This window comes from Pleurodeles waltl, chromosome 7 (genome assembly GCF_031143425.1).
Source record: "Pleurodeles waltl isolate 20211129_DDA chromosome 7, aPleWal1.hap1.20221129, whole genome shotgun sequence".
Taxonomy (NCBI): domain Eukaryota; kingdom Metazoa; phylum Chordata; class Amphibia; order Caudata; family Salamandridae; genus Pleurodeles; species Pleurodeles waltl.
The window spans coordinates 971,991,902-972,010,755 of record NC_090446.1 but is presented as its reverse complement, the minus strand read 5'-3'; the positions used below and the strand labels follow the sequence as shown (position 1 = coordinate 972,010,755).

The 18,854-nt window shown below is 45.8% G+C and overlaps 1 protein-coding gene across 3 annotated transcripts in view; it reads right to left on the bottom strand.

Moving 5' to 3' along the window:
* The window catches only part of RPTOR (regulatory associated protein of MTOR complex 1), a 1,432,785-nt gene that overhangs the window by 7,670 nt on the left and 1,406,261 nt on the right, over nucleotides 1–18,854 (bottom strand). For all 3 annotated transcript variants that reach the window (XM_069199733.1, XM_069199735.1, XM_069199734.1), the window contains 2 exons: nucleotides 10,175–10,291; nucleotides 9,403–9,532 (listed from right to left, as the gene is read on the bottom strand). In XM_069199733.1, the coding sequence (XP_069055834.1) occupies nucleotides 9,403–9,532; nucleotides 10,175–10,291 (247 nt within the window). The remainder of the gene's footprint in view (nucleotides 1–9,402; nucleotides 9,533–10,174; nucleotides 10,292–18,854) is intronic.

Here is an 18,854-nt window from a genome sequence, read left to right as displayed (position 1 = left end):
GGATACTGCTTCCAACCATGTGGTTGTGCTCTATTAAAGGCACACTTTGCAGGTGGAGCTGGGAGGGAGTGGGGGAGGGGGAGTAGTCTGACTGAAGTGCTGTTCCCAACTGTGGGATTGGTGGTGCCAGGCCCCGGCTGCAAAAGGGCTGGAAACCCTGTTAAAGCTGAAGTGGTTTTCTGAATGGGATGCCCCTGCCAGAGCCACAGAAGGGTCAAAAATGTTGGTGCGAAAAAGGGGACTAGTGGCTGAAGGGGACAGTACTGGCATGGGCGAAATACCAATTCATTAACCAATGCAGGCTATTCCTCTAGTGCGAGGGGAGTGGCGGTTTTAATTATAAAAACAAATCTTTGGTCTTGCATGTACACAAGACATGGATAGATGATTTGGGAGTTGTATGGCGGTACTGGGTGACTGGGAGGGAGAACAGCTGGCCCTTGTTAATGTCCATGTCCCACTGGGGATCCAAGCAGATACACTAGCATATCTAGACAGACCGCTCACTGAGCTACCACAGGTAACCCACTGTATTGGGGGAGGTGGGGTGGGAGATGGGAGGTGGGGGGGAGGGGGGAGGATTTTACCATGGTTCTGAATGCTCACCTAGATAGAGCCCAACGTAGACAGACTCATCGGGTTGGTCCTAGGAAACTAGATAGCTTCCTACAAGCTATGGGAAATACCTGGAGGATGCTCCATGGAGCCTGTAGGTGCTACTCCTTCTGCTGGGGGCACACAACACACTCTTGCATAGACTTTTTCTTCACACCAGTATGGACCCTCCACAGATTTGAGGAGGCTGACTATAAGGCAAGGGGGTTCTCAGATCACTCCCCACTTAGAGTGATGCAGGTCTCGTCTCAAAGATGGGATCATGGTGAGTGGAGAATGGCAATGTGGAGGCTTACCAATGAGAAAGAGGTGGCCCAACTGCAGACTGCCGAAGCCCACTATTTTAAGGAAAATGCAGAGTCAATGGGGAGGTGGTTACAATATGGGAAGAGTATAAGGTCAAAATTAGGGAGGGGTGATTATTTCCAGGGAAGTGGGAGACAAGCGCAGGAGAAGGCAGCGCTGCGCAGAAGTGGAAAGGGACTGGCTCAGCCTGGAGGATGAGAATGCATGGCACACCCACAGCTGCTACAAAGGTGTGTCTTCTTAGTAAGATGGAGCAATATCGCTCCCTGGTAACAGGTGCAGTTAGAGTGGACTGTGCAGCACAGGCAAAGCGTTTATACAAAGTAGCGGATGAGGCGGGGAAGATGTTAGCATGGCCCATCAAGTGGGACCAATGTAGGCATCATATAAAAGAGATCCCTGGCCCAGATGAGGGTTTAGTGGTGGGCTCTGAGGCTACTGCGGAGATGATAGCGCCCTATTTGAGGGACTTTTATGGGAGTTGGACAAGGCCGGACAGGAGGACCTGTGCAGCTATGTGTGGGACTACCGCTGTTGACAACTAGGGTGCCAAAGATCACTTGAACTGGAGGGAGATTTGACCCTTGAGGAGGTGCAGCAGGAACAAACCCAGTTACAATCTGGGAAATTACCAGGCCTAAACGGGCTGCTGGCAGAATCCTTTAAGAAATTAGCAGGTGTGGTGACTGCACACCCCCACAGGATGTATGTGGAGGTGTATCAAAGGGGTGAGCTCCCTCGGGATGTAAATCTAGGGACAATAGTATTGATCCAGATACCCAGGAAGCCGATGGATTGGGGGGAGTCATACTGGCCGATATCATTACTCAATTCAGATACTATGGTAATCTTTAAAGGGCTGGTGAATCGTGTGCAGGGAGTGATGCTGGACTTGATCCATCCACAACAGAATGAGAATTCCTCATAGATCGGCTCGGCTTAATCCGCTAGCAACGACTCCTAGACGGCCATATAACGGCCAAAACAATCTCCCTTACTTATAAGACACTCATTGATAACATGCAGGGGGAGTTAGGAAAAATTGCAAACAAATGTGGGGGACCTGGAGGATGATGACTGGCAGGAAGTGTTAAAGTTTCCTAGGGAAGTGGCCATGCAGGTAAGATTCCGTCTTATTCAGTTTGAAATTCTTTACAGAATGTATTATGTTAGGACGCTCTTGCATAGGATTGGTAGAGCAACAGAGGATGAATGCCTATGGGCTTCTGGTCGGAGGGGAGTCCTTCTTACGCACACTGTGAAGTGTCCCAGCATCTGCACAATTTGGGAGGGGGTGAAAGCTCGGGTGGAGACAGCAAGTGGGGTGCCCATTGCGCTCCAGGCCCGTTGATTTTGCTGGGCGTGTGGGGAGCCTTTGATCTTACTTCCCATCAAAATATCATGGGAAACCTGGGGTCTGTCTTAGTGTCAAGGGCAATTGCGGAAATTGGCACAGTAAGCCAGTGATTGCAGAATTGGAACCAGGAAATGGATGTTTGTTGGGGGAGGGAAAAATTAGTGTACGAAAGTCGGGACTGCCAGAAGAAATGTAAGTGTGTGTGTGTGTGTGGGGATGGGATGGGAAGCGGGGTGGGGGTTGGGAGGGGGCTAGGCCCATGGGAGAATAGGAATCGGGAGCTGTGGAATCTAATGGAGGGCCTCAGATGGGTAGTAGACAGTGGGGATTGGAGTCCTGGATATTGGAGCCGATCTGCCTCAACTTGGTGTTCTGGTGCAAGACTGTGATCTTTAACAATGCTCGGAGTTATGTTTCACCTGTCGGAGTGGAGGCCTGGCTAGGGGAGAAAGGCATCACTGCATTGTTTTCTATGTGTTGTTGATTGAGTATGCTTTTAAAAATCAATAAAACAACTAAAAAAAAATGGCCACTGTGGTTAGCGGGGCTGAACAGATAAGCCCTGGTTTCTTGGAAACGCTCCAGGGCAGAGTCCTCTGCAATCTCCCTAAAAGATGAGTCTAGTCCAAGGGCTGTCTATAAGGGATAACTGTACATCGCTGGAGAAAAACGTAGATCGCAACCAGGCATAGAGATGCTACTGCCAATGGCTTGACCAATGGAATCTGTAGGATGTAGGCCACAACGGAGAGTAAACTTCTCAGCATTATCATCCTGTATGGCTTGAGTCAGTATGGAACAAAGGTCTTTGGGGAACCCTGTGAGAACCTGAGCTACACAGTCCTGTACAGCGTGGTAATAGCGGCCTAAAAGGCAGCTGGCTTTGATTGACCGAAGAGCCAAACTTGTGGAAGAAAATACCTTCTTCCCAAACGTTTCTACCCTCTTAAGCTCCCTATTCAGAAGAGTGGTCTGGAAGGCATTTGAGTTTGCTCTGCTAGTGGAAGCTTGCACCACCAGACTGTCAGGAGAAGGGTGCTAAGTAAAAAAATAGCGGGTTCACTGATGGAAGGGTGACGGCGCCATGCAAACTGATGGTTCACTGGAGGCTTGGTCCAGGCCCTTGAAAAAGTGTCAGTGAGGGCCTCACTAAAGGGTAGCAAGGCACTGACTGGAGAACTTCTGCTAGCACCTTAGTTTTGAACTCCAAGGTGGGGAAATGGAGCTTGAGAATGCGTGACCATTACAAAGGAGGCACTTTCCCAAGTGGCCTAGCCTGGTGAAGAGACTAGGCTAGTATTGGGAGAGGCATCAATGCCACTGGCATCCTGGAAATCCTCCTACCAGTTGTCTTTGCTATAGGGCTGGCAAATCTCATCTTCTGCATCATAGTCATTGTCAGAGACTGTCCAAAATAGGGAATGCAATGTGTAAGGTTTCTTTCATGGAACTGGGACGCTGGAAGGCTCAAGTGGAGCAGGCAAGGTGTCTCGATGGACACTGAGCCTGGCCTCAGTCGAGGATGGGACGGCACCAACTCTTGAGTCGGAGAACACAATGGATAGTATGTCACTCTCTAGTGTCAATGGAGGCTGCATCAACAGTGATGTTCTGGGGACTGGAGTGGAATGTGAAGCCAGAGGAAGGGTCAACAAAGGTGCTGGTAGGGGCATGGTGGTCAGCTCACACAGTCCTGCTGGTGAAGCGAGCGAACCTGCTGGCAGTATCCTAGATGGAGGATCTCTCATCTCCGTGGGTCCCGTAGATGCACCAGAGGTAGTTGAAAGAGATCTGAACAGTAGGAGCACGGCCCTGTGCAACTCTTGGATCTGTCTCAGTGTTGCAGGCAGCCCTGGAAACTTGAGTTGTGCTGGGACAAATTGTGGGATTGACTGAGGCGTCAACTGGCTTTGAGAGCAGGATCGAGGCATCACAATATTCTTGTGCCTTCTCAAGAGTATGAGAGTGGTGGGAAAGAGCTGAGTCCTGTTTGGATTTCTTATGCTTTTCCTTCTACTTACCTGAAGATTTGGTGTGCGATGTTGATTGACCTTGTGACTGACTTCCGAACCAGGAAAGAGATAAAGACTGACCTTTGGACTTGGACCGGTCCCGATGTGAAGGGGCTTTCAATGCTTAGTGAAATACAGTTTCGCCTGGTGGCCCTGAGGGGCCTTTGGATTCATCTACATGCACTCACTGCAGGCCTTAGAATTGTGAATGGACCCGAGACACCACAGGCAAAGATTATGGGGGTCTATCACAGACATTTGCTTGTAATGATGCCTATAAGGTTCATACCATGACGTCTTGGGAGGTGACTTTGTCCCTGACACACTGGTTTTATTCAGAATTCCCTAAGGAAGAATATTTTCGAAGAGACAAGAGGTAGGTCTGGCTCCATGTCTGGTGGTGCAGAAAGAAAGAATCTCATGTCAGCAGCAGGAGTGGCGCCTACATTGGCTCTGCACATAATTTTTGGAGCGGAACTGTGTCCGTGCGCAGCTGCACAGTGAGCCACCTACTAGCATACACTACTCAAAAGTTTCTGGATCCAGTCTGATGCCTGGGGAAGTATGAAAAAGGTGAGGAATCTGCGGTTAGTAATCTCTATCAGAAATAACTCATACATGCATGTTTCCATCATCAATACCCAAGAATATTCCAGTGAAGCCCATTTGCACTTACTAGGCAAACCAATTCCGATTGAATCTTTTCCCCATGTGCCACATGTGCCACATTCATTATTGATTAATTTAAATATGTGAAGTATTTTTAAACATATGGCTTAGTAATGAAAAGAATGAATGCCAATTCCAGCTGTAGCACTGATACAGGAATTGGATATCGAACCACCAATAGCATTTCATTTTTTTAAATGTTAAAGTGCCCACACTGCATGACTTTACACTTATTCCCATATCAGTGGAATACAAATCAGATCAGGGCTTGAGGAACGGTTACAATTATGCATGCCATGCTGAATATTAAATCTTATCAGTCCTTCAAGCATCATTGCTTTCTTTAAAGACTGTCTCTTGATATGCTTGTCTCGTTTTAGGCATGATGTAAATAAAACTCCCCAGTGCCTGTATATAACCATACAAGCCTATCATCACCATTTGCTTTTAAAGCACTTTGCATGTTTTTCTAGACATAAAATTTCCAGTCACCCAACACTTTAAAAAATCCTGAACCCAAAAAGCAATCACCAAAACAACAAGGACCCCAATCCAATCGAGACGATAATGCTTTTTAGGATTTTTTCAGTATCTCAGTATATAGGTCACTGTTGATTAGGGATCTGGTTACTGGTGTCCAGGCAGGATACAGGTGAATTGTTTTCAAAACCAAATAAGATGACAACTGTCTTTTTTTTAGCCTTTGGAAAGAGGCACATGTAATAGTCGTGAAGAAGCTGTGATTCTCTGGGGGTACCTACATTGCTGTAACAATTTTACAATGACAGGGAAAACACGTTGAACAACAGCACCCAACCGAACACAAGGATTCACAAGTTAGCAGAGGGAACTGTATTTAGGATTAGGAACCAACCACTATAAATCGCAAAATCCCCTCAACAGCAAGAGAGGAAGCAATGACTTAAGCACTTCCGAATTCAGAATGTGTGACACCTCTCAATGGGACTAGACCCCAAAGTGGTGGTGTGAAGTCATAGAAACTTGGAAACCCTCTGGGACTGAACCAGGCCAACAAAGGTAAGCCCATTAAGAGTGCAAGCCTGTTGCGATGATGAAAGCTCACAAGGGAAGATCCTGAAGAACAAGTTACTTACCATTGCCTTTTCTGGTAGAGGCTCTATATAACTGTAGATTTTTCACAAGAGTAAATTTTCCCACACACCAGACGGGATGGGAACATGTTTCCCTCGTACATCAGTAGGTGGTGTCATGTGGTTCCCTGTTCCGCCTCTCTAGCCTCAGATGTGATGTAGGGGGCCATATATGCGCCACCTCTGCATGTTAATGTCAGTTTCTTTCTGATCTTTGTCTGCGCCATCGGGTGCGCAGCTAGCGAAATCAGCACTCTGCAGATCTTTTATATGTGGCATTTTATTCCTTTCCACAGATTGAGGAGGGTGGGTCGGTGAAAAATCTGCTGTTAGATGCAATCTCTACCAAAAAAGACTTTACCATAGATAAATAGCTTACATCTAGCCGCAGATTCCTCACCTTGTGAGTAGATACCAAAGCGGTACTTCCCAAGGTAAAGAGACACTGTGGAATGGCTCAAACCAGGAAATCCTGAAAGATAGACCGGGCAAAGTGCATGCCCACTTGATCTGGCTGTCCAGGCAGTGGTGCTTTGTAAATGTATGGAGTGACACTCTCGTAGCAGCCTGACAAACAAACCAAACTGGCACACAGCTCATCAGCGCAGTAATAGTAGTCTTTGCCCTGGTGGAATGACTAACCCGCAGCGGATCTTACTGCGTAACACAATCCACAAAGAGATAGCTATCTTTTCCATGGTTTTGCCCTTTTTAGCTCCAGAGAAACCGACAAAAAGCTGGTCATTCAGCAGGTGATCGCTTGTCCAATCTATATATAAAAAACAAACCACAAACCTCTCGTAGCGTCCTGCATAAACAGTTCTGGTAGATGGATAACTGGCTGCCAAGATGACACCAACCACTTCTGGATGAAGATCGAATGTCATCAGCTGTTACTGTTCAATTTTCATGCACGGAGGTGTAGCTTGTGCACGCTCAGGTGCAGAACCCGGCCTTGCTACTCCAACAGGAGGGACATCCTGATGGGGCAGCTGGATCTGAGCACATATGCTCATGGTCAGACATTCCTTGTACCACAGTTTCACAATTTTCACACCCAGGCAGAGCCACTTGGATGACTTGGACCCGGTCTTTCTCCCTCAGTACTCTGGGCTGGAGAGGTAGAGATTGAAAGGCACACAAGACCCAAGCCCCAGTTCAAGTGAAAGGTGTCTCAGAGACAGAACCACATTTGGAACTCTAAAGGGAAACTTTTTGACACCACTCTTTCTCTGCGGTGACAAATAAACTGAGCCAAGGTTCTCCCCACTGTTTGAAGAGGCCCTATGCCACCTCAAAGTGCAACTGCCATTTGTGAGCCAGTATTCACTGAATGCTGAGTTCGTCTGCCCTGGCGTTTCAAAAACCCAACATCTGTTGGGGGACTATGTCATGAGTGTTCAGTCATTTGCATAGACATAGAGCCTTCTGGCACAGAACCGATAACTCCACAAGACTCTGCTTGTTGCAGTTTCACATGGTGGACGCGTTGTCCTTGAGCACCTGTACCTGTTCCCCCTTGATAATCATGAAGAAAGCCTTCAGCATGCCAAGCGAACTGCTTGCAACTCCAGTAAGCTGATATGGAGGTGAGTCTCTGCCAGAGACCAGACTCCTCTCATCTCCATTTCTCCCACATGACCTCCCCAGCCCAGCAACAATGCATCTGTTATGACCGTTTACTCTGGGTGGGGAAAGGAGAGGGGTCTGCCGCTATTCCAATTTTGAGTGAGCAGCCACCACTGCAGGTATTTCACATTCTTCTCAACAAATGGATGGATTCTGACAGGTCTCCTACAGCCCTAAAGTAAATCCACGTAGAGACTGGCATCGTCGTAGTTTGGGGGAAATAATCACCATCATCGCCATTGTCATCTTCGAAAGCTGGTTGACTCTGATAAAAGTCGATACCAAAAAGTTGTTGGAGCGCTGGGGTAAGGCTCAGAGGTAAAGCCATAGTTCAGACTGAGTCAGACTGGACTTGGACCAGGTGTGTCTGCATGGCTTCGGGATGTGACAAATTCAGCTCAGAGCCAGATAGGACAACTTGGACAAAGTCTTTCTCCGGCACTGGTGGCATTGGGGACGACGTGATGACAAAAGGACTGACGTGGATTTTGTTACTGGATTGGAAGTCGGCTCTGATATTAGAGCAGAACCAGAGATGGCACAGACAGAGCTGAGGGCTGACCTGCTAGCTGTAAACCGACTGGAAGCCTCCGCAGATCCTTGGGACCCAAAGGAATGCCAGAAGGAAACAGACAAGTGACAAAAGTTCTTAACATGGGGGCTCTTAAGGCATCAACCTGTTGCACTGTCACCGATGGCCTCAGGAACTTTGAGTAAATCGGGATTAGTTGTGGAATCTGCTTTGAGGACCAGCAGTGAGACAGAGATGCTTTTATGCAGATCCATTGTTATTTCCAAGGTGGAACAAAGTCAAGGTAGAGCTGCACAGTGCCAACTACTGGTGCACAGAAGCCATGCTGTGCAAATCATCCCGATCCAGTCTGGGGCCTGCAAATATACTAAAGGCGAGGAATCTGTGGTTAAAAGTATAGGTCAGAATACCTTAGCCAAACCCTTCTAGCAAGAGTTCTTATTCAATCCCTTAATATCTCAGACACTTCATAAAGAGAGACTCCTCCTCTAACACTGACGTAACAGCGATAGGATGGGTCTCATGTATGTTTCTTTGGTACTTTTAATTTAGACACTTCAATATTCCTGAACTCTAAATGCAACACATACTTTGTGAAGGCATGCTGCACTCATACACTGAAAATGGCATGCAACCATGCCCAATCACAAAGTCATGATACTAATAAAAAAGAGATTGTGCCAAGATGTAGGCTAGTTACATGTTTACCCTATTCTGCAATCATATTGGTAGGAACAAAGATCCAATGGGATATCCCCCCAAATTTTTTTTTTACCTAAGAGGATAAACCCACTCCCGTCTCCTTTTTTTCTTCCCATGATTCCAACCCACCTGCACATCGTAAAAAGGTAAAGGGTGGTTAAGGGTGCAAAATGATATCACCATCTGAGAGGTGAGCTTGCCGAACACACCCTAAAAATGGGGTCCTGAAATATAACTATGATAGACTAAGAAAGAGGTTATCCAGGAAAGAAATTAAGGTGCGAAGAACACCAAACTAGTGGTAAGGTAATTTCACTAATGTCAGTTAACAGTTAACAAAAACTTACAGAATATTAATAGTCATGTGCTTCCGATAAATACCAATAAGGAGTGTTTGGGTGGAAACAGAACTGCCCCAGATTTTGCTAATACAACAAAGAAGGGTCATAAAATGAAATATGTACTAACCCAGTGAGGGTGAAATGTCAGTGAACTGATGGCGCCGATCCGCTGACCCATGAAGCCATCGTAGTACTTGATGTTGCTGATGAGGTCCCCGCTGCGGCTGTATATTGCAATGAATTGATTCATGGAACCACTAGAAATACGGGACAGAACAGGGAAAAAAACAAATAAAATCGAGATGATGAGAAACAGACTGGGAAAGAAGACAAAAGAATAACGGGAGAAAAAGGAAGATTGTGACAGAAAATAGATAGACAAAAGAAAGAAGTCGAAAAGAAGAAAAGAAGTGCGAAACATGTGGAAGGTATAGAAAATAGAAAAAGGAGTCAAGAAGGAAGAGAAGGCATACAAAGACGAGAGAAGGAAAGGAGGTAGCAAAACCAAAGGTGACGAAGAAGCAACGGATAAGGAAGAAAAGTATGAGTGAGGAGTTAGAGAAGGAAAAAAGTAAAGTTGGGAATAATGAGAACAAAATGATGAGATTGAATTGAAATGTCGTTCGTCATGGTTACACAAGTCCTAGAATGAAAGGTGGACATTTTATTTACCCTTCTCCACCCTGGACTGCGTGTCCTAACACACGGCATGGGGCCTTTCTGAAGACCAAACCAACCACCATACCAGTGGCACGCTGGCTGCTTAGAAACCAGGTTCACATCGCTAAAAACAACACGGGGTCAGCTTGGAAAGGAGACTAACTGCCAAAATACACTGGCAACACATTTCATCCTTTCTCAGCATACAGACTTTGTTGAGAAGAACAAAGACTACTTACCAGGCAAAAAGGTCTGCCTGTGGGTGAATGTCCAGGGCTGTCAGTCCCTTCACCACCTGTAGCGTGTTCACGGAGTCCGGCATCCGCGGATCGAAGAAGCGAACATCACCGTTTACACTGTTCGAGAGCAAGGGTGCAAAATTATAAAAAAAAAATTTAAACAAATCAAAAATCAAACAAATGGGAGGGATTTATGTGCGACTTCAGCGGGGCCATACCAGAAACTTACACACTGGTACTCAAGGCTTCATTTTCAACAGCAAATTCCAATGGAGAGTGGGTGCAGGGGAACCCCACCTTGTGTGTGTAATCACTCATTTCAAATAATGAGGACACCCTAACATAGTACGGGAAAGCCTCTTACTATTTTTGACAAAAGACTAGTCATGATACGTGGAAGCCTAAAAAAATCACCAAAACCCAAAGAATAGTATTTTTTTCAAACATTTCAACCAGAGTAATAAAATAAAATAATTTCGAAATACAGGCGCTTCTACAATACAAGCCTAAATTCCATACTACAGCCCACGAAAGTCCTTTGCTTATCTGTGTTAAAAAAAAGTCGAAAATACAATTCAGTTCCAAATAAACTAAACCAAATCAGTCATGCTACTGCAAGAGGAAGCACAATTACACTCTCCACCCACCCCCTCCCGCAAAGGCAAAACGTTTTTCTTTCGAGGCACTTTTACCTGTCACAGTTCCAACTGTGTTAATTTGTTAAAATGGTCTTGCGACCTGACATACATTGGGAAAACTGAACAAAATCAAAGTGAGACACTGAGCAGAAAAGCCACATCAACCACTGGAAACGAAATGTCGACTGAAGCTCCACATTTCAAGGAATAGAGCCACAATATTTGCCGATTGAGGTGGAAAATAACTGAACAAATCAATATTTTACCGGCACGAGGTAATCAATTTCTTCTACAGACAGACACACTGGATACAATAAACTGAATAGTTTACACTCGACTGACCTCAATGACCGTATTGAAATGTTTTTTTCTGCATATCAGACAAGTTATGTCATGCATTTATGTAGTTTGTTTTTCATACTGCTGATATATTTTTGGACTTTCATATTTCTGATGTGTCCAACTAATCACGTTTTGCCTAAAACAGGCGTGCTTTAAAAGGTTACTAGGTAGCGTGACCAACTGGCATTGAGGCAAATTCTGGACAGGACTGTAAAAAATTCAGGACAAAGGGTCAAAATTCAGGACACAAATTCAAGAACAAACATCAGTTTTACAGACACACCCAAGAAAGGCCATGCCTCACTATGTTGTCAGAGCATCTATTTACTCTTTTCTTTTTAACATGGCACTATTTATTCACTGTGGTCTTTTTGTGATTGCCTCCTGCTATGCTCCATTCATTCCTGTCACATAGCGTCCTTGTTCAGTAATAAATGAATGCCCTTCAGCACTGTGTCTATGCTGTCACTCTATGCTTCTTTACACTATGCCTCTCTACTCTACTCTGTGCCACTCTACTCTATGCCAATGTACTGTATGCCTCTTTACAGCAATGCCTCTGCATGCTATTCCACTCCAGTCTAGGAAACACCAATCTAGATTGCACAATTCCACTCTGCAACACTGCACTGCACCGTCACTGCACTCTAGGCCAATACACTCTATACTAGTGCACTTTATTCTGTAACACTCAACTCAATGCCCCTGAATTCTTCATCAATACACTGTATGTCACTCTAATTTACTCTGCACCTCTGCACTCTATGCCACAGCACTCTATTCCATCACACTCTACGCAACTCCACTCTACGCAACTCCACTCTACCCTGCACCTCTCCACTCTAAGCCACTTCACTCTACTGTGAAACAATTTACTTTACACCACTGCACTCTGTGCCACTGCACTCTACCGTGCACCTCTCCACTCTATGCAACTGCACTCTACTCTGAAACAATCTATTCTATGCCACTGCACTCTACGCCACTCTAACCACTGTACTCTAGTTCAATGCACTCTACACCACTACACGCTGACTCTCTACTCTGCAACACTGCACTGGCCGCCATTATACTCTATATCACTCTACTCTGTACTACTACATTCTGCACCAATACACTCTATTCCACTGCACTCTATGCCACTCTACTCTGCCCCATGCCACTGCAGTCTACGCCAGTGCACTCTAAACAACTCCACTGTATGCCACTGCCCCTTACTCTGCACCACTGTACTCTACGCCACTGTTCTGTGTGCCACTGTACACCACTGCACTGACACTCTACTCTGCAACACTGCAATCTACATCACTCTGTGTACTACTGTACTATATGCCACCGCACTGTGGGCCACTGCACTCTAGGCACTGTTCTCTACTCTGCACTGCACCACTCTACAATACTCCACTCTGCACCACTCTACGCCACTGCACTCTATGCCACGAGTCTACTCTGCACTCTATGACACTGCACCACTCTGTATTACTGCACTCTCTGCCACTCTACTCCACTGCACTCTATCCTACTCTTCCGCATGCCACTCTGCACCAATGCACTCTAAACAACTGCACTGTACGCCACTGCCCTCTACTCTGCACCACTGTACTCTACGTCACTGCTCTGTGCCGCTCTACTCCACTCTACATCACTGTACTGACACTCTACATTGCACTCTCCACCACTGTACTGTACACCAATCTCCTATATAGTACTGCACTCTATGTCACTCTACTCTGCATCACTCCACTCTACGCAACTGCACTCTACAGCACTATACTCTACTCTGCACCATTTTACACTACTCCACTGCACTCTCTGCCACGCAAGTCTACTCTACACTCTGTGCCACTGCACCACTCTACACTACTGCACTCTCTGCCACTCTATTGTATGCCACTCTACTCCACTGCACTCTATGCCACTCTACTCAGTCCCACAGCAATCCATGCCACTGCACTTTAAACCACTGCACTCTAAGCCAATGCACTCTAAACAACTGCACTGTACCCCACTGCACTGTACTCTGCACCACTGGGCTCTACGCCACTCTACTCCACTCCACACCATGGAGTGCCACTATGCCATGGCACTAACTTTTAGCCATGCTGAACAGCAGCCACTCTGGTGATGAACATGGCTAAAACACATTGGTAAAGCCAATAACTCTTGCGTAGAGGAGACCTATCGTCTTTGACAATGTTTGTTAGTGCTATGATGTACCGAGGTCCCTGAAAGAACTGTGAATGTGTAAGTCCTTATTTTAAACATGCATTTGACGCCTCATCAGGGTTAGTAAGTGCTATATAAATACAATCACATCATAATATAGGCTGCTACAAAATGTGCAAATAAATTTCGGTTAAAGAAAAAAAAAGTGCTTCTCAAATACAGATTTGAATAATGTACAGTTTATACCTAGTACTAACATTTGTTGTAACACTCCATTAAAACCACACATTCCAGAGCTCACCTTGGAACACCATTACTGTGCCTAACTAAAAAAAATATCTTTGTCATCAGAAAGCTTCAAGTGACTCTTTTGATTAAAGTCAATGCAGGTTTTCAAGCCCCTTTGCATTTGCAGATTTACCAGTTACGCATATTTGCATTTCTTTAGGGAAGGAGACCCCCGGCAAGAAGGTCTGTTTCTTATCTGTCTGTCAGTCTGTCTGTTCCTCCCTCGGAGCACAGGAGACTCCCTGCCTTTCAACCTCAATGGGGAAACTGATCTGCCCATAATTTCGCCATGCCATCCGTTGTCCTTTTGGTGAAAGGTTAAAATTACGGACAAATGCTGTCCGTTAAGCCTTTCATTACGGACAACGGACAGCAGGGCAAAATTACAGGCAGTGCGTGAAATCTACAGTCAGGTGGGTCACCCTATTACCAGGTCAGTTTGCTACGTGTGGCACCTTAGGCACACATGTGGCCACTTCCCAATTGTGCACAAAAAGTGAAACTAAAGCAGGTCCATTCCATATTCAGTATACCACTATAAATCCAAGCCCGTATATAAATATACCAAAATGCACAAAAGCTCCAATCTTACACCCAAGCCTCCCTCCACATCCAGATCTTCATGACACACAAAAGATCCTAGCACAAACCTATGCCCCAACACCCTACATTCAATCATTTGTCCCGCCATCAATCCTCAACATACCATCCTACATCAAAAACACATCAATGTCCTACAACACATCAAAGCCCTACACTCGCTCAAGGGCCTATTACAAAATAAAGCCCCCACCACTCATCCAAGCACCAACACACCCATGCCCGCTTAACTTATCCAACCCAGACCCCAAAACACACCCAAAATACACTAGTCACCCAAGTCTACCTTACTCATCTAAGCTGCCATTATCCTCCAACCAAGCATCCAACTCACATTATCTGCTCGGACATCAGCTACTATCTTCACATTCTGTACAACAGAAGTGCCAGACATGGCCACCCCATACCAAAATATATCCTCCAACATTTTGCCTGTTTTTTATATGCAAATTGGAAGTGCATTGGGTTCCTGCTAATCAGGTCCCCAGTGCCAGTGTTCCTTCCCTAAAACAAGGCACCTGGTCACTTGATCCCCAAGTGACTAGGCCCCTCAGCCCCGTGCAAGTCCCTAGTAAATGGTACCCCTGGTACCTAGGGCATGGGTACTGAAGAGGGCCCCTCAATGCTGCAGCACAACTTGTGCCTCTCTGAGGGACCGTGCACCAATCTTATGCAGACTGCCATTGGAGGCTGTGTGACAAGGTGCTCCCCAAATTGAAAACACAAGATGACACATAGCCTGAGTGCTATGTTTCCTAACACTGCATGTAATATATGTAAGTCACCCCTCTAGTAGGCACTAAGACAGGGTGCATTATATTACATGTGAAGGCATATCTGCCCGAGCAGATATTCCCCTGCTATGTCCTTGTCGATTCTCAGACATAGTAAGTGATCAGGGAAGCCATTTAAATACATATGCTGGACACTGGTCCTGGTTCCCCAGCTTCATGATGACTTCACTGAAAATAGGGATTTGGTATCAAACATCTCATATTGGTGAGCCCACACTGATGCCAGTGTGAGATTCACCAATACCTGCACATAGAGGGCACGTAAAATACCCCCTGAAAACTTATCAGCTACTGGTGTGTTCACTGACTGGTCCTGATCAGTCCACCACCCTAGCCATGTTTGTGACCCTCCAAGGGGACAGCCAGCGGCATTCTTATGGGCCGGAGACAAACTAAGTAACACCTGACCCAGACAGGATGGACATTCCAGGGCGGGAAGCTTTAAAGGCCTAGCTGCCTTTGTAACACGACCCAGGTCTCTCCTGATGGCAGAGATGACCAACCTCCCTGTCCAGACCCCACTTTCAGCAGCAGACCAGGCGAGAATATTAGGCAGATTAGGAGGTGTGCCCACTTAAAGCCAGTCCCACCCCTAAGGTGGATGCACTGAAGTGGACACCACTTTCCAAATTCCTCCACCTTAGTTTGGAAGGAATTGGGCCTCAAGGGTTAGGGGTTATGCCCGGAAGTGGTCATTTGGAGGGTGTAGTCACCCTAAAGGTGGTCAGCCCACTGACTACCCTTGGCACTCCTTGTAACACCCTTAAATTGAGTATTTAGGTGATACCCCTGAACCTTAGAGCTCAGATCCCTGCTCACCTAAAGAAGGACACTCCGTGACGGTCTTGGCGTCAACCCTGCCAGCCTGCGTGTGGACTTTGACAATTGCAAGAAAGGTGCCTCGTTATCCAGCTGCTGGACCTTCCAAAAGCCCGGGAAGGTTTCCAGCCTTCACCCCAGCTCCAGGACCTCCCGTGGAGTAGCAGAGCTGCACCCCTGCATCCTTGCAGGCACCCAAGAACTGCTGAAGAGGACTCCGGACAGCCAAATTCCCTGCCGGACAGCACCACTGCATCCAAGCCTACTAAGCCCATATTGAAGTGGGTCAACGATGCCAACCAGGTCCCCAGCCTCTCCAGAAGCAAAGTCCATCATGGGTTTCCTCACTGAAACGTTCACACCGATGCCTGTAGCCTCTTTGTGCAGGCCCCCCTTAACCGCGACAGCTGGCGGTAACTCTGGCGGTCCACTGCACCTCTGCATCTGGACAGCCTGGACTGAGAAGAAGAGGACCACTGGTGTCACTGCATCCCCCAGGGTGTTGAGTCTTGAGCCCACCTGTTGGTCTGCCCGGACTGGTCCACAGTCCACTCCTGCAGCCTGTTCAGTAGGCCCCCCCCTTCACCGGTGACAGACATCCGATGGTCCAAGAACCCTCTGCATCTGGACGCCCCAGACCAAGGAGAGGAGGACCACTGGTGTCCCCACATACCTGAGCATCGCAAGGCCGAACCCACTTGGTGGCTCACTGAAACAGGATGCCCAGTCCTAGCCTGCAGCCTCTTTCTACAGGGACCAATCTCCATAGGAATGCAGTGAGCACCCGATGCTGTTTTGCAGCCTGCACCCAGCCGATCCCGTGCCGCAGAGGGTGCATTGTGGGTGCTGCCTTGGACCTTGTCCACTACTCACCTTAAACCCAGGAGATTGGTTTTGTAAGTCACTGTACACTACCTGCTTGTTGACTTTGTTTTCCTCCCATAAGCTAACACTGAAGAACTCAAAAATTGCACCATGTCCATTCTTGCAAGTGAAAAGTATTTATGCCTGAGAACATGCTTACCTTGTAACAAAGTTCTTGGTTCAAAGTATATATAAAAAAAAGTGTAAATTGGCTTCAGATTTATCCTTTGAGTATTTGTCTCATTTACCGCCTCTGTGATTATAACAAATGCTCAGCACAGACCTCTGCTAGCCCACACTACTACAAAATAGAGCATTAGTCCTATCCACTTTTGCCTCTGCAAACCCATTGGGGAATCTACTGGACTCTCACATGGTGCATGTGTGTGTATATGTATACATATGTATACACAAACAAAATTTCGCTTTTATCCTGTGCCAGCAACGTGGCAGGTCTCACGGGGTAGCGACTCCCACCAATTTCCTCTCAAAACTGCTTCCCCTTAAGTGTTCACACGTGTCTGGCAGTTGACAGTAGGTAGTTATAGTTAGGACCATGTTTCCATTGAAAAAGTGTTTTTTGACTTGCCTATATCGTTGGCACCATTTGACGAATCTTCACAAAATTTTCCAAAAAGAAGTGCTCCAGTGATTCTTGTTGCGCATGGAAAGTTTCAGGGTGATCCTTCAATCAGGGGCCGAGAAAAAGGGGCTGTGGGGGTTAAAAAAGTTGTGTTTCCCATGTTAATTCCTACAGGAGCTTTAGACACGACTAAACTCTGAAATGCTTAACGGAATTACACCAAAATTTGGCCGAAAGCTAGCTTTCGGTACACAGAATGTGCTTTGGGTTATTTAGTGTAAAGTAGTTCAGTAGTTTACGAGAAATTAAGGAAAATCCTAATTTGTATTTCTCTGACCGTGAGTAAACCGCAAATATTTGCAAATTTTCACAAATGCATATATAAATAGAAGCACTGTAATTGGATGGCCACAACCTGACTAGAAATTTGGGCTGCCATTTTATATTATGTAAGAGGGGCTGAAAATAGAAATGATAAGTGGTATAAGGGGTCAGGGTGGAGATACCGTGACCCCAGGGGTGGATATAGGGGTGTTTTACGGTCAGATTATGGATTAAAAATGATTTGTCTTCACCATGGGTGATATTCGCATATTTGCGTATATCCTCAAATATTCGAAGATATTCTCAAATATTCGAGGATATTTTTGAATATGTAAAAATTAAAAAAAACATTCACAGACTCATCCATACACTAATTAATTCACACATACATGTACTCCGAGACTCATGCGACCACTCACACACTCACACAGACACTCATGCACCCACTCAGACACACTCAGACACACTCAAACACAAACACACACACACACACACCGACTTTCAGACCCACTCAGTCACTCATTCACCAAATCACAGATCCACTGACTGGAAACAAGCCCTGTGGCCAACCCCTGCTGCGCACAGCCAAAGGCCGTGCACAGCGTGGGGTTGGGTGCAGGCCCTGGGCCAGCCGCGCCCAGCCAAAGGTCGTGCACAGTGGTGATTGGATTAAGATATAGTAACTAAAATTACTTTACGTAAAAAAAAAAAAACATAGAAATTCACTGAAAAAAAAAAAAAAAAGGTTACAGGGACTGAATCTACTCGTACAAAACCATAGAAATTCAGCAGTTATAGTATTTCAGGTAACTTTAACTAGCACCCTAATGTAACTATAACTCGCGCCTTCACCATGCACAGCTAGTTACTCCACATATTTTATCATTGATGACATCTTCTATGGCATCTTTGATATTATCACTGCAACATTTGCAATAAAATTATTGATAAGAAAACTGTGCATGGCAAGGGTGCGAGTTATAGTTACCTTAGGGTGTGAGTTATAGTTACTTGAAATAACAAACTAGAACTGCTGAATTTCTATGGTTTTGTATGAGTAAATTCAGAACCTCACGTCCCTGTAACCTTTGGTTTTTCAGTGAATATATATATGTATATATTACTTAGTGACAATCGCCACTGGGTAGTTATAGTTAGAACTTAGTTTCAATAGAAAATACTGTTTTTTAATTGCCTATATCTTAGGTGCCGCTAGATGAATCTTCACAAAATTTCCCCCAAAAATTTGACAGTCACATCAG